At 44.2% G+C, this 14,590-nt stretch overlaps 1 protein-coding gene across 2 annotated transcripts in view; it reads right to left on the bottom strand.

Annotated features, from left to right (window-relative positions):
- Nucleotides 1-14,590, bottom strand: part of LOC310658937 (sodium- and chloride-dependent GABA transporter 2-like) — a 44,784-nt gene that overhangs the window by 22,484 nt on the left and 7,710 nt on the right. For both annotated transcript variants that reach the window (XM_083401494.1, XM_083401495.1), the window contains exons 3-6: nt 8,330-8,464; nt 5,445-5,585; nt 4,231-4,315; nt 2,558-2,690 (exon numbers count right to left, since the gene is read on the bottom strand). In XM_083401494.1, the coding sequence (XP_083257620.1) occupies nt 2,558-2,690; nt 4,231-4,315; nt 5,445-5,585; nt 8,330-8,464 (494 nt within the window). The remainder of the gene's footprint in view (nt 1-2,557; nt 2,691-4,230; nt 4,316-5,444; nt 5,586-8,329; nt 8,465-14,590) is intronic.

Below are 14,590 nucleotides of genomic sequence, written 5' to 3' on the forward strand. Positions count from 1 at the left end.
TCTTCTACCATGCCCAAAGAGCAACAAGGTAGAGCACACACATGGCAGTCCTCCAACGCCCTTCTGGATCTCTCTTCCCACTCCATCTGAGATCTGTTCCACACAGTGCTTTCCTCTTCCGCAGCCCCATTTTCTCTAACACACACACTGTCTCCTGTTCCCTCCCAATTACCAATTAAAGCCCCATTTTGCATGTCCCCTCCCCGTTCTTCAACCTACCCCCCCCTTGCCCCATCTGTTCTTCACACCCACCCAGCATCCCACCTTCTCCTTCTGAAAAGAGCGAGCAAACACAGAAGGGAAGAGGTGCTCACACTAGCCCGTCCGCTTGCCGCGCAGCAAGGCAGCGGCTTATAAGGCACGTCTAGGGGGAGATAGCGCCATTGTGGGCCGGCTGAGGGGAAATGGTGCAACCTGTCAACTGAGAGTAGCAACTACAGCTCTGAACAAGGGCCTCCTTTTCCTCGCCGCCTCAGCCTCCTGCTTTTCGCAATCCCCCTTTTAGTCACGGTTGCCTGCTTGCTCTCCCCACCCTCTATCTACCTTATTTCAAGATTTGAAAGGGGGAGGGGGAAAGGTGCCGGTACTGCGTACCATTCAATAGCACCAGAAAAAAAGCACTGTTTCCACACAATAGGAGAATCAGGCCTTTAGTGTTTTGACCCCCCTACCCTTTGGAATACCCTCCCCTGAAGGTGCCTCATGAAGACTCTCATCTGCCAACAAGACTTTCAAGCAGAGAACGTTCACAGTCTGTGTCTGCTTTGGAATTGTTTTTAAGATGTCTTTAGTGTTTCATCAGCTGTTGTTTGTCACCCTGGGAGGAAGGGCGGGATATACATTTAACAAACAAATAAACAAACAAACAAATCTCCATTTCATTATTGGGGGTGTTGTGGCAGCGGGGAGCTTGGCAGAAGCCTGCTGATAAGGCTCTGTCTCTCATCACAGTGTCAAGGCTCAAGGCAGACTCTCATTTCATTTTGCAGCGGAGGAAAATAATACGGAAACCTTTGCCACGCATGTGTTGATTCCATCTGGCCCAATAACCACGCTGTGGTTTGCACCTTATCGGGAAAAGACGGTCTCCTCATGATTTTGAAGTTTAAGAACAGATGGAAGTGAAAACAGAAAGCTGGCTGGGAATGGCTCAGGGGAGTGTATTAAAAACACACTAATGAGCACCGCCAAATGACAGCGACATATTGTGAAAACCGAGATGGAGGCAGACGAGACGGAACGGTTGAGAGGCCAACTCGTAATCACGTTAATGCATAGTACACACCAGGGAGGGGGCAGCTTTTCCATGTTGGTTTTCGGCAACATCCTCCTGTTTTGAGCACCTGTGATGGCCTGCCTTGAGTCCAGTACAGTACAGTACTGCACACAACCAACTGTTACTGCATACATGGAGACACAGGAAACCAGCAGAGACTAGGCTTTTCGTAAGGCTGCAAAACACTGAGGTCATTGTGAGGTGCCTGCATGTTTTCCCCTGCAGAGCATAAAGCACTTTCTTGGGGCAAAATAAGTATGATACTAAATGATAAGTAGCAGGGTTGTGCATGGGCTCCCACCCCAATGACTTCTGTCTAATGAAAGAGCTGGCATAGCTTCCCTTGCATGTGAATGTTGCATGGTAGACTTCCACAGGGGATGGGAAACATCCTAAAGAGCCCCCCCCCCCCCTTCCAAGGACCCAGTTAGCACCACTTTTTGCTGAGATAAGCTCCATGCCTTTTAATTGCTGGCTTTGTTCAGCAGCCAAGTCATATCAGGCGTTGCCTCCTGCCTCCCACTATCTTTATATCTTCAAAAGAGGACAGGACAAATTCATGGAGGACAAGGCTACCAGCTTCAATGGCTGTGTTCCACCTCCACTGCCTGACACAGTATGCCTCTGAATAGCAGTTGCTGGGAATCACAGGCAAGAAGAGTGCTGTTGTGCTCAGGTTCTGCTTGCAGGATCTAGTTGGCCACTGTGAGAAGAGGAGGCTGGACTATATAGGCCATTGGATTGACCCAACAGGCTCCTCTTCTGTTCTTATGTTTGCATTCTAGGAAAAGCTGCCCAAGTTGAATTTCTGCCTGTCACTCACACAGGAAAAATAGTTACAGTGGTACCTCGGGTCAAGAACTTAATTCGTTCTGGAGGTCCGTTCTTAACCTGAAACTGTTCTTAACCTGAAGCACCACTTTAGCTAATGGGGCTTCCCATTGCCGCCGCGCAATTTCTGTTCTCATCCTGAAGTAAAGTTCTTAACCCAAGGTTCTATTTCTGGGTTAGCAGAGTCTGTAACCTGAAGCATCTGTAACCTGAAGCATCTGTAACCCGAGGTACCACTGTACAAGTGGCAATCTTTCCATAACTTGGCATCCTGCTCATGTATAATTGATGCCACCCTCTCCTGGGTGGTGTATTTAAATTCCTTGATGTGGTTAATAGCCACGCAACTAATGTACTGTAACATGCTGTTAAGCCCATCAGCTGCAGAGGGCTACAAGTAGTTTGTATTGTGATGGCAGGAAGCGAGAGAGAGAAATAAAATATGCCCACCTTGCCTGTGGACTTGACTCCTTTCCAGATGCAGAAGTAGCAGATGATCCAGGCCAGCAGGAGACAGAGAGCCAGTTCCCACCGCACACCTCCCAAGTGCTCTATGCCGTCAGAAATGTTGAGTACTCTTCTCCTGCGGAAGAAACAGACCCTGGCTTGATTTCTTCTGGGTACACTTTGTAACATCTCCCAGCCTGGCCACTTTCCCCAGAATATACTGTTTTGCACATGGTGCCCCCTCGCAATGTCGTGGAGGGTTTCCATGGGAACCTCAGGAGGAGCTGGACCACTCCAAGCCATGTTGCGGCCTGAGGCAAATAGCCTCAGCCTCACACCTGCCAGGTAAAAATGAAGAGCAATACACAAGGCCAGTCAAGTTATTTTGTCGCCCAAGTCAAAAGTCATAATCCCACTGGATTATGGAACCCCAACCTGATGTTTTGGTAGCCTGCGAATTTACAGAGATTTAACCTATTCTAGCAAGTCCCCATACTGATCATCAGGGTTTCTGAGGAGGGGGTGAACCTAGAGCACACCTGCATGCCCAATACATGCTCTGCCCACACACAGTGTCCTTTTTGACTGGTTTGGAGCCCTGGTCAATTCTGACTTTGCACAGCTGCAGGTGACAGCAAGCACGTAAATGGAGCAGTTCCCTCTTTGTGCATCCATTAAGGAATTCATTGTCATATGCTTCAAAACAAGGGCATATATACGTGATAGCTCTTTGTTTGTTGATGAAGGGCAGGAGTGGGGGGGGCGGTTCTGGCCCGGTGGCCCAGAACGTTATCTCCTGCCACCCCACAGGTCAATTTTGACAGGTGGGCAGGGCCACAAACCTGACAAACATCTAGTGTCATGATGCGTTGAAACACATTTTCTCCCCAAAGATGCCACACTCTTACAGTGCTCCTTTGTGGGTTTTTGTGTTGGGTGTTTGAATAACCTCCAAGTATTTGACGCAGAGAGTTGATTTCAGAAAGGAAGACGCAAGGGCGGTTTCTATGGAAATGACCTAATTGTCCTCTCTGGTAAAGGAGTGCAGAGGTGTAAATGCATGTGTGGAGGGAAAACAGGATTAGATTACGAAAAAGCGCCACTCCTGCACTGCTTCTGAAACCAGACAGGTGCCATGTGCTCACTGTGCTGGAGCGTACATTATGTGCTCCTGAGTCATTTCCAGTGCCAGCCCTCTCCTGACACCTCCTTTACTGCTTCTTCCATTTTATATACAAATCTATATTTATGTATTTGTACAATCGATCTATGAGAAGGCAGCAAACAACCATTATTGCTTTTGTGCCTGGAATCAGGAGGAGGGGGTTCATTGTTGGGTAGGTACAAAGGTGCAGACATACATCCTACAGGTAAGGTATGCATTGAAATTTGCATAGTTCATTTTAAAAATATGGAAAAGATGAGGAATAGACAAGAAACCCAAGGCCAGATTTACGCTCTGCTTTGTGCAGAACTTAACTGATTTAAATCACAAATTAAGAGTTAAGGTGCTCAGAGACCAAGATTCCATTCCCATAGTTCATGCTTTTCTCAGGTAGCAATGCGAGCTATTGAGATCTTTAGACTTTGCACGTCCAACAGAAGAAGACTCCTGCGGCTGGTGGTTGGTCATAGCTGCGGAAACCGAACCTGAAAATGGAGGAATCTTCACTTACTCCCAAAACTCTATAACAGGAGAGGTGGCATTTTCGGCCGACACATTTAGGGAAGTGTTTGTCTTCTGGAATTCCACACAGTTCTCTGTAAGACAGGCCCAAGTGACAGAAACTGAAAACATACAATTGGAAGACATCCCCACAAAATGCAACTAATCCACTTTCCTAAAAAAGGGGGGGGAGACCAGGAATAAAACTTCAGAACTCAATAGGATGCTCAGGAAAGAAAGAGTCTGTGTCACATGAGACTAGGATCCTACAGAGAGCAGGCCTGGGATCAGTATCCAGCAAAGTGGGGCCCATCTACCACTGAAGCACTTCTGGGATGCGATGAGGATGGTGAGCATGTGGTGAGGTGCTCAACACCAGCATCATGCCGAACCCACTGACCTCAAAGTTTGGGTCCAAACCTGATTGAGATAGCTGTTCATGAGTGTGACTGGGCATCCAAGCCTATATGTGTATGAAAAGGATGAGGCAAGTTCTTTCCTAGACAAGACTGGCTACTCTTGATTGACTGGCCACTACACCAGTGTGGTGTAGTGGTTAAGAGCGGTAGTCTCGTAATCTGGTGAACCGAGTTCGCGTCTCCGCTTCTCCACATGCAGCTGCTGGGTGACCTTGGGCTAGTCACACTTATGTGAAGTTTCTCAGCCCCACTCACCTCACAGAGTGTTTGTTGTGGGGGAGGAAGGGAAAGGAGAATGTTAGCTGCTTTGAGACTTCTTCAGGTAGCGATCAAGCAGGATATCAAATCCAAATTCTTCTTCTTCTTCTTCTTCTTCTTCTTCTTCTTCTTCTTCTTCTTCTTCTTCCAGAGCCCATGAAGTTCAGGACTGAACAGTTAGTTCAGAGGTGGTTTCCCCTCTCCCTCCCCCCCCCCCACGATACCAATCCTGTGTGGGGCTAGGGCTAAATTTCAGCCCGTCATCTGCAACAATATCCATGTCCATATGTAATGGAGAGAAGGCAAGACAAGGCAGCCTGTACTGCCTTGCCAAAGGTGGGCAAAAGTTTGTTTGTGTTTAGTGCACACAGAGGGCATATGCTGCGTTGGCCTCCTACAGGGAAGGAGGGGCAGAAGAGTAAGAACGTGGCCATGTGGATCGACGGAAAATGAAGTACTGTAGATGGTTATTGCTAGAGGGGGGGGGGGTCAGTACAAAGTAATACTAAGCATCTTACAGAACAGCAAGGGAGGGACTCCAGATTACCTGTGTTCCACTCATGATCACAGCTGCCCCATGGAAGGTCTATGGTGAATGAGCTGAAGAGGTAAAATAAGGCCCAGGCCAGAACAATAATGTAATAGAAATTAAGTAGTACAACAATCACCTGGGAAGCATAACCAATTCCTGCAGAGTGAACAAAAGAAACAGGGAGGGGATTTTAAGAAAATTAATTGGGGTAATAAAGCCAGGGTGGTTTTGTTTTTTCAGGGTTGAACCTACATTTGAGGTGCCCAGAAGCTCGAACTGTTATGGGCCCCCCTTTGCAACCAGCAAGGAGGTCTCGTTAACCATTTGGTTATCTTCTTCAGTGGGGTTGTTCCACGAGAGATCCCCACAATTATTTTAATAATAGTAATAATAATGACTACGACATCTCAGATCTTGATTAAAATTGCTATACTGGATTATCTCACATGTCAAAGTCGCTGCAGTAAATAAATATTTCTCATGCCTTGTCGTTTTCAGGTTCTTGGGAGGTGATGAGAATTAGGGAAATGTTATATACATGCATGAATTAAGTTGCCTCTGGGGCCCCTCTGGGGTTATAGGCTCTGAAACTTAAGATTCTTAAATTTCATAGTAGATTTGCCCTGGGTTGCATCCCAGTGGTCGGCAAGCCACCAGTGGTTTCTATACACAAGCACAAGCGCACGCACTTACGCACCATATAACACCCGTCTCCATTCTCCTTCCATGAAAACAAAGGGTTCAAGCGTTCATTCCAGCCAGGCAAAGGAGTGTCTGGCCCCTTGGGGTGGTGTGTTGCCTGAGGAGAGGCCTGAGGGACAAATTAAATCCTCTGGAGGACTGCACTTGGCCCCCAGGACTTGAAGTTCCCTTTGCTAAAGTCAGCTGGCTATCAGTTGTTGATTGCAATGAAACAACTGCCTTTGTTGACATGGGCAAGAAATTCCAGCAGCCCTTTGCTTACGATGTTACAGCGAACAATGAACTCCATCCACTTCTACCTACCTGAGCTAACTGCCAGGCTGTGATTAACACAGTAATTTGTCCTGGAATGAAGCAGAAATAAATCAAGAGTCCCTAACGACCCAGGAACCTTTTAGCCTCAACTTTCCATTTGATCCAGATTCTGAGTAACCTTGAAATCATGCAAACATCTGATCAGAAAGTGAAGTGCTCCATTATACTAGAACTTGGGGAAGGGGGTGTCATCCACTGAATCTGAAGGATATGGAATTCAGAACAGGCTATTTGCCATGCTGGCTGAGGCTGATTAGAGACACCTGCCCTAATCCATAATTTTCATAAAATCCCCATAGGGCATGCATTCTCATTGCAGGATACATCAACTTTTCTTTCCCATTTTCTCAGGTGCTCCATTCAACATTCTGGGTGTTCTTTTCATTCACCATGTCTTCCCCTTGGTTTAATTTCCACTTAACTTTTTAAATTTTCCCTGCACCTGTTTATGCACTGTACATTTCCTAGGTGTCATATATTCTAGAATCTTATAATTCTACAGGAAAACAAGTAGAGGCTCCCCCTTTTCTCTGTTACTTTACACTAGTTCCAAAGTGTGCCTTATGTCTTAGTTTTGGCACGGCAGCCCTTGTTGGAGGAACTGGGCATGAGGAAGGTGTTAATTTCCTACATGAGCACAAATCACCCTATATATTAGAAAAGGCCAGAGGTGCAAGGCCAGCCAAGCCAGTTGCTATGGCAATGGCCCAGGGCCGTCTATGCAAGGGATTGATGCATGCCAGCTCATCTGTGCCAGGGTGTGTTGTGTGTCCGGGTCAGTCTTGTGAAGGGAGTCGGCGTTACGTCTTGAATTGCTGGAGCAACAGATATGCTTTGTACTTGTATGTGTCTGTAGCTGTATATGCTACATCCTGTATATATATTTCTCAGCATCCAGAACTGTATTACTGAAGCTTTATCTTCTGCAGCAGTAGACTATTTGGGGCTCTAAGCTGCCTCTGTGTGGCGACTGGACCTGGAGGCAACTTCCGCTGTGTGGGTATCTCATCTCAGATTCCCAACAGACCTTACCCCAGCCGGAAGAGAGTGAGGGAATCTTTGATTTAAAACAAACATAAAAACATCAAAAGTAGACATAAGCAAGCATTTTACAGAGCAAAACAAAAAAAAAGAAGGAAGATCTTTGATTAGCACCCAACCCATGCTGATTGGCACTGCATTTATACAATTTCCCCCAACCTGGTAGATCCTTTCTTGTAATCAGTAAACATCCTCATTTAACATTTTCTTTCAGCTAATGTGCAACCTGAGCTTGTTTTCCCTTTTCATCATGTTAATTTTCCTCTTTTATAAAAATTGAGATTCCTGCAGTCACCTCAGCCATACTCTGTTGCCTCCACAACAGTGATCTTTGTCACAACTGAGGGGCATTTGCATTTTCCACTGACAGGTATCACTCTCAAGCTTCAAGAAGCAGCGGTGCTGCTGTTGCAAGAGACACAGTCGTTTAAAACCCAAAATAGTGCCGATGCACGATGATCTGATGCTAATGCTGCAGCCAACATCCAAAACTGGGCAAATGTTGACACCTGCATGTGAATGCTGACACCCCAGCTGAATCTTGTGGGTGTGCAGGGAGGCAAAGGATTTACCTGTTCACATTCTGTCTGTCCATCAGACATCTTATTTACTTGAGCGTGGCCTCTGATTCATGCTAGCGCCCTCCACCCCACCTGCCACAGGGCATAAAGATCTTCACGTGATACAAAGTGTATGGAAATGTTATGCAAATATGTGCCCCCTTTTGGAAGCCAGGCAGAGGGTCCAATCCATGTTGATGCCCTGTGTAAGATAGCTCCTTTAGTGCAAAAGGTGGTACAGACTTTCTAGCAAACAAGCTGGGCCCATCATACCCAACTCACCTTCAAAGAGAGGGCAAAGCCTCCGCCAGGAAGTGACACCTCCTTGGCTGGTGTACTGCCCAAGTGCCGTCTCCAGGAAGAATACTGGGATCCCGCAGGTGAAAAGGAAGATGAGGTAGGGGATGAAGAAGGCACCTACAGGTTCAGAAACACATGGAGGTGTTAGATGCTCAGGCTTTCAAAACAGGAAGCTATGGTGATGACAAAGAGCCAAGTGGGGAGGGGCATTTATTTATTATTTACTTATTTACTTATTTCTGCAAATGTTCATGTTTTTGTTGTTCTTTTGTTATATTAAGAAAACCAAACTGAATTATTATTATTATATTATTATTATTATTATTATTATTATTTTAAAAGATATGTTTGCTAACCACACAACAGAAGTAGTTTGACCCTCAGAGGTGTTTGAAGCTCATCCCTTGGGTTTGGGCCAGCCAATAGCAATACACTTCTCCGGGATTCTGCCAGCAAAATGTTGAGCTTGTGGGCACATTGACCCAATGGCCCAGTGAGCAGGTTTAGCATGGTTTTTAGAAAGAAAGCTGAGACTACAACAAATATGGTTTTGAATACTTCATACCAGAACAAGAAGGTTCAAACCTTTGATCAGGATGAGACAAATGCAACTTTGATTATATTTGATCACAGACAAATTGCATTTTTAAAAAATGAGTTTACTAACATCACAGAGTCAGCTGTGGAACAAAAACACTGTCTAACTTAACCCTCTGCACAAAGCAAGCCTATCAATTCATTAGTCTTAAGAGCCCAAATGAATATGCTCCCAACTATTCACCACAATATTTTGCTCTGCGAACTTTGAACATATTGAAGATATTCTTGGAATACCCTTATCGTTTGCCAGATACTTACTCAGGATTGGAAATCTATATTTTACATACAATATTCGCTTCACTATTTGATACCAGGATAATGTTTGATACTTGATACAACATGGTATTCCGTACTCAACAGTGCTCGACTGCTGCCACGCAAGGATATCTTGCAAGTTATTTTTTACAGCTGACATGCAATCATAGTTAATATTAGATAGCATTCAGTAGTTGTCATGTAATATCAAATAGTGTTAATATTTGATGCTGGCCCAGCATTTAAGCAGTCAAAAGATGCTTATCGCAGTAGCACCAATCTATTCAGCAACATTCCAACTGGTGGCCCCTTGTGACATATGGGGCAGTATCCAACTAACACATCCCATCAACGCAAGGATTTCTGCAACAGGACTCCCCCCCTCCTCTCCTTCCCACTCCATGTCCTCCCCAAATCTAGTCTGAAGGGTTGGAGGCATGAACGGGGAGGCGGGCCAAGTCCCATTGAGCAAGCAGGATTTTTTGCACTGATGGGATGCACTACTCAACGCTACTGTAGATACAACCCATGACTAACATTTTGACTGAAAAGGGAAGGAATTAAAGCAATTCTAATGCCTTTTGTGTCCAGGTTTGGACAGATGCAGACTCCGCTCCTTGGAGTTAATTGCTAGCCACTTTCAACACCTCCATCCATTCCAGGATCAAGCCAATATTTAACTAACTGGAAAATCACAATTAACTTTAATTTGCTCCGAAATCCCTTTAACGGTTCCAGCTCTTAGCAGGCTAGACTGGGCTCCCTGCCCTTTGACTGAAGTCCACACCAAGCTGGCATGGCAGGAGGCTGTGCCTGCTATGGAAGCAATGAGCTTTCAGACCCTGGGGGTAGAGGGAGGTGAGATCACTCCTCTGGTTGCCTTCCTCTGTTCCTAGCCAATAGTAAAGGAGGATGCTTTACTAAGCCTGACAGCAGAAACTGGGCTGGTATCCTTCATGCTTTTCATTGCTTTTTTGTGTGCTAAAAGGGCATGTACCTTTCAGTTAAGTCAAGAATACCAGCTGAAAGATTATTCCTTTTTCTTGCTGAAAGAGAAATCCAGGGTCCAATTAAAACATGATGCCAGGTCATATTTTAAAGGAACAAGGAATGGAACCAATAGCGAGATCCACATGTATGTCAAGTTTGAACTGAGTGTCCGTGGTGGCTGGTGTCAATGGAGCTGAGAGGTAGAAGGCAGGGAGACTAGGGCCACATTCAACACCATACATTTAAAGCAGCATTATATGAAGGGGAGGTTTGCTACTTACTTACTCATTTATTTATTTAATAAAATTTATATACCACTTGACTGTAAAAAAAAGAAAGAAAACTCCTCAGAGTGGTTGAGTGGATAGGAACATCCATCATCAGTATTCAATTACAGTATTGCTACCAGTATATATTTATTACTATTGTATTGATTTCCAATTTGTATTGATGGTTGCATTGTATATTTTTGTAATACCGGTAATTGCTTTGGTTTGGTTTAATTTGTTGTACATCACCAGACCCCAAAAGTGTCCTGGAAAAAATCAAGACATCCTGTGGTTTTTCTTTTGTCGCGAGAGAATGTTGGCCATTTTGGATGCCATGATCTCACGCAATTGCACACCACAATTATTTCCTGAGGCTGTGATCTTGTGCTGTGACCCCAAAATATACATTTTAGAGCACCATGCCTGAAAAAAACTCTTTTTCAGGGGGCGGGATTGTGGTGCAAAACCACACAAGATCAAGACATCCAAAATGGCCAACATTCTCTTGAGAATAAACAGGAAGATGGCGTCTGGGAATACTGTGTCTTGGATTTTGCCATCAAGGTGTTAGAGGGTATGCATCACCAAGAGAAATTTTATATATTAAGCAGTATAAAAATGGTTTAAAATAAATATTGAAATCATCCCTGACCATTGGCCATTGTAGCGGGGTTGATGGGAGTTAGCGCAGTTGATAGTCAAGCAACATCTGAAGTGCACCATGTTGCCTGTTTCCGAAGTAACAATGGGGCTTCTTAGTAAACATGCATAGGGTTGGCGAACCCAAGTTTAGGAACATTCCAGCCTCATAAAAATAAAAACAAGCCTCCCCTCTAATCCCTCCTCAAAAACAAAATTCTCAAGCAGAAAGAGAAACAAAAAGGAAAGCCGGCATGGAAGTAGCTAATCCCCTTCATGCTGTCAGGGTGGGAAAGCGGTTTAGGTAGGCCTCTAAGGCAAATCCAAAAGATTTCAGACCAGAGTTCATAAATCTACTCACCGATAACTCTTACAAGTACCAAGTCCTTCTAACCTGTTTTTCTACAAGCTTCCAGAAAGTCAGATTAAGTAAATAGTTATCAAACCAAACAAGGAGAACAATTCCTAAATAGGTCTCTAGGTAATTTTTTCCAGAACACATACATAACCCACACGACAGCACAGAGCGTCTCTGTGGCAGATGACTCCTGTTGAGTCTTTTAAAGGAAACGTTATTATAATAGGTTCTTATACTGCAAAAGCCTATAAATTATCTTAACTGAAGAGAAGAACTTCTGTATTCATATTATACAACTCCTCGGATTTAAAATCTTACTAAGACAGTTACTGCACTTTTTACTTCAGTGGAGCTGGTTGAGATGAACACCTATTATCTCCAAACTACAACTTATCACACCAGTGGTACTAATATAAAGAGAGATGAAAACATTTCCTTGACTTTATTTTTTGTTAACAAAAAAAGGAAAACCATGGGCCGCTTTTTTAGCAGGTATGGCAGCGAATGGTGGCCCTCACTAACCCACCTATATAGTGTTCTCTGGTACATGCTTCCATTGTGAGGGGAAATTTAATTTACTAGCACAAGCATCTTAACACAAGTTTCTGGAAAACTAATTCTCTCGCCCCAACATATTTTGTTTTGTGGATGATAGTTTCATGTGTGTCATGTTTTGACACACTGTGAGACTCATAACAAGTCTCTCCACCCCTTGCCTACATCATTTTGAATGCCCCACAAGGACAGATGGGAGAATCTGTCAATTTCAGTTTCTCTAAGTACCTCATTTTCCCATCTTAAATTCATTTCTCCACCTTTGTGATTTTTTTAAAAAAATATCTCACGAAAAAATTGTCAGCATTGTAGTGTGAATTTCTTCCAGTATAGAAATTTGTATGAAACTTCCCCTAAAATACACATTTTTACAAATAATTCCCCCCCTAATCCTGCACATGCTTATAGGTTGTTTTCACAAATATATACATTTTATGCACATTTTATCCTAGTATGTGCCTGGCAAAATTTGGATAAGCGTGGATCTTGCTGTGCTTGGGTTTGCATGTTCTTTCAGAAAGTGTGGGTTAGGTAGGTTCTCCTTTAAATGTGTCCTGAATCAAATTTCTCCCTCATCCTTACCAATAATAATAATAATAATAATAATAATAAATTTTATTTATATCCCGCCCTCCCCAGCCGAAGCCGGGCTCAGGGCGGCTAACAACAATAAAACAGTACAAAAGTACAGCACAAACAACACAAGTAAACAAGTGTGTGTCTGAGAGAGAGAGAGCTTTGTAAGGACAGAGTAAAAGAAGCCATCTCCTTGGCAACTCTCTTCATTACATCTTAGGACTATGCACCATGTGAGGCAAAATTGTAATGTTATGGAAAGGAGTCATGCTGTCCTCTCATTCCAAAAGGTGGGTAAGGGAAGGGGGAAAGCCCTGCCTTTAGTGGGAACACAGAATAATTTCTTCCTTCATGCAAGGAACTATTTCTACTAATTTGACTAGTTGGGGCTCCCAAGCAGAGGAAGGGAGGAGGAGAGAGGAACCAGTGCTTCAAATACACGCCTGTCTTCCTTACTTTTGGGGGTCATTTTTGGGATGCTAACCCAGTACAGACTGTAAGGCTACCAGACATTTTTCGATGAATCTGGAGACGCATTTCAACTTCAATGGATTTTGTATGGGGACTGATTTGTAAATCCGGGGACTGTCCCCGGGAAACGGGGACGTCTGGTGACCTTATTACAGAGCCATAATGTTATAGCCAGGTTTTTAGTCCCTCTTCCCTCAATACAGCAAACACTCCGCCTGGCTTTCCAGGCTCTTGTTAAGATTAGTGAGATTGGTTTTTTTTTACAATAAAAGTCCTGTAGCAGCTTAAAGACTAGCTAATTTGTTATGGCATGAGCTTTCGTAGACACACATTCACTTCAGTTGCATGAGGGATTGTTCTCTATGGCCATGTTGAGTGAGAGAGACAGACATACATACGGACACAGCGTAGAGCACAAAGCAGTAGGAGAAAATGGCCATGGAATGCAGAATGTGCCTTCTGAAACAGATCAATTCAAGCATGGAAAATAAGTACGGCAACCATTTCAGCACTACAAAGCAGTCACCCTAGACTCGCTTTGTAAATTAAGCATCCATAGAGGGACAGGAAGCCAGCAGCCATGTTTGGACAATCAAAACCAGGCTCCATAAATACTCATGAGTTCTGGGCACACAGGTGCAGCCCTTTCGCTTCTTTTGCATGAGTGAAGAAAGAAGCCATGAAGCCACAGTTAAGTCTGTTACATGCAGACTGGGACACAGGGGCGCCAGCTAGGGGAAGCCCTCAATATCCCGCCATGATGTGCGCATCACGGCGCAAGCTGCGTGGTGTGCACACATGACATGAGCAAAAGCAAACCAATAACTCCTCTCCCACAAACACATTTAAAAGGCCACAGAAGAAGAGTAAGAAGAGTTTGGATTTGATATCCCGCCTTTCACTCCCCTTCAGGAGTCTCAAAGCGGCTAACATTCTCCTTTCCCTTCCTCCCCCACAACAAACACTCTGTGAGGTGAGTGGGGCTGAGAGACTTCAGAGAAGTGTGATTAGCCCAAGGTCACCCAGCAGCTGCATGTGGAGGAGCGGAGACGTGAACCCGGTTCACCAGATTACAAGTCCACTGCTCTTAACCACTACACCACACATGTTAATCAGCATAAGCTTTGGTTGGAAAGGAACGTATGGATGATATTCAATGCTAGTCCTTATTCAAAGTAGGCCCACTGAAATAAATAAACATGACTAACTTAGGTTCATCCATTTCAATGAGTCTACTCTGAGTAGGACTTGGTTGAATTCAACTTTGTCCATTTTGTTTCTGCTTGTAGGGTTAATAGCTGCTCTCTTTTTTTCCTTTCCCACATTTTTTTTTATTAAAGATTTTTTGGTTTACAAAAGTATCCACAATGTCTCTTTTTTCAAGTTACATTTTCCATAGGTCAGTTTCATTTGTTGAGACATTAGGGTTACATTAGGAAGAAAAAGGGGGAAGAGGTGGAGGGGGCCATGGTGGGTGGGAGTGGGGTCGGGAGGCGATGTTTCTATTTTACTGAATGTATGTGTGGGGTT

The sequence above is a fragment of the Podarcis tiliguerta genome (assembly GCF_965153285.1).
Source record: "Podarcis tiliguerta genome assembly, chromosome: 10".
Lineage (NCBI taxonomy): Eukaryota > Metazoa > Chordata > Lepidosauria > Squamata > Lacertidae > Podarcis > Podarcis tiliguerta.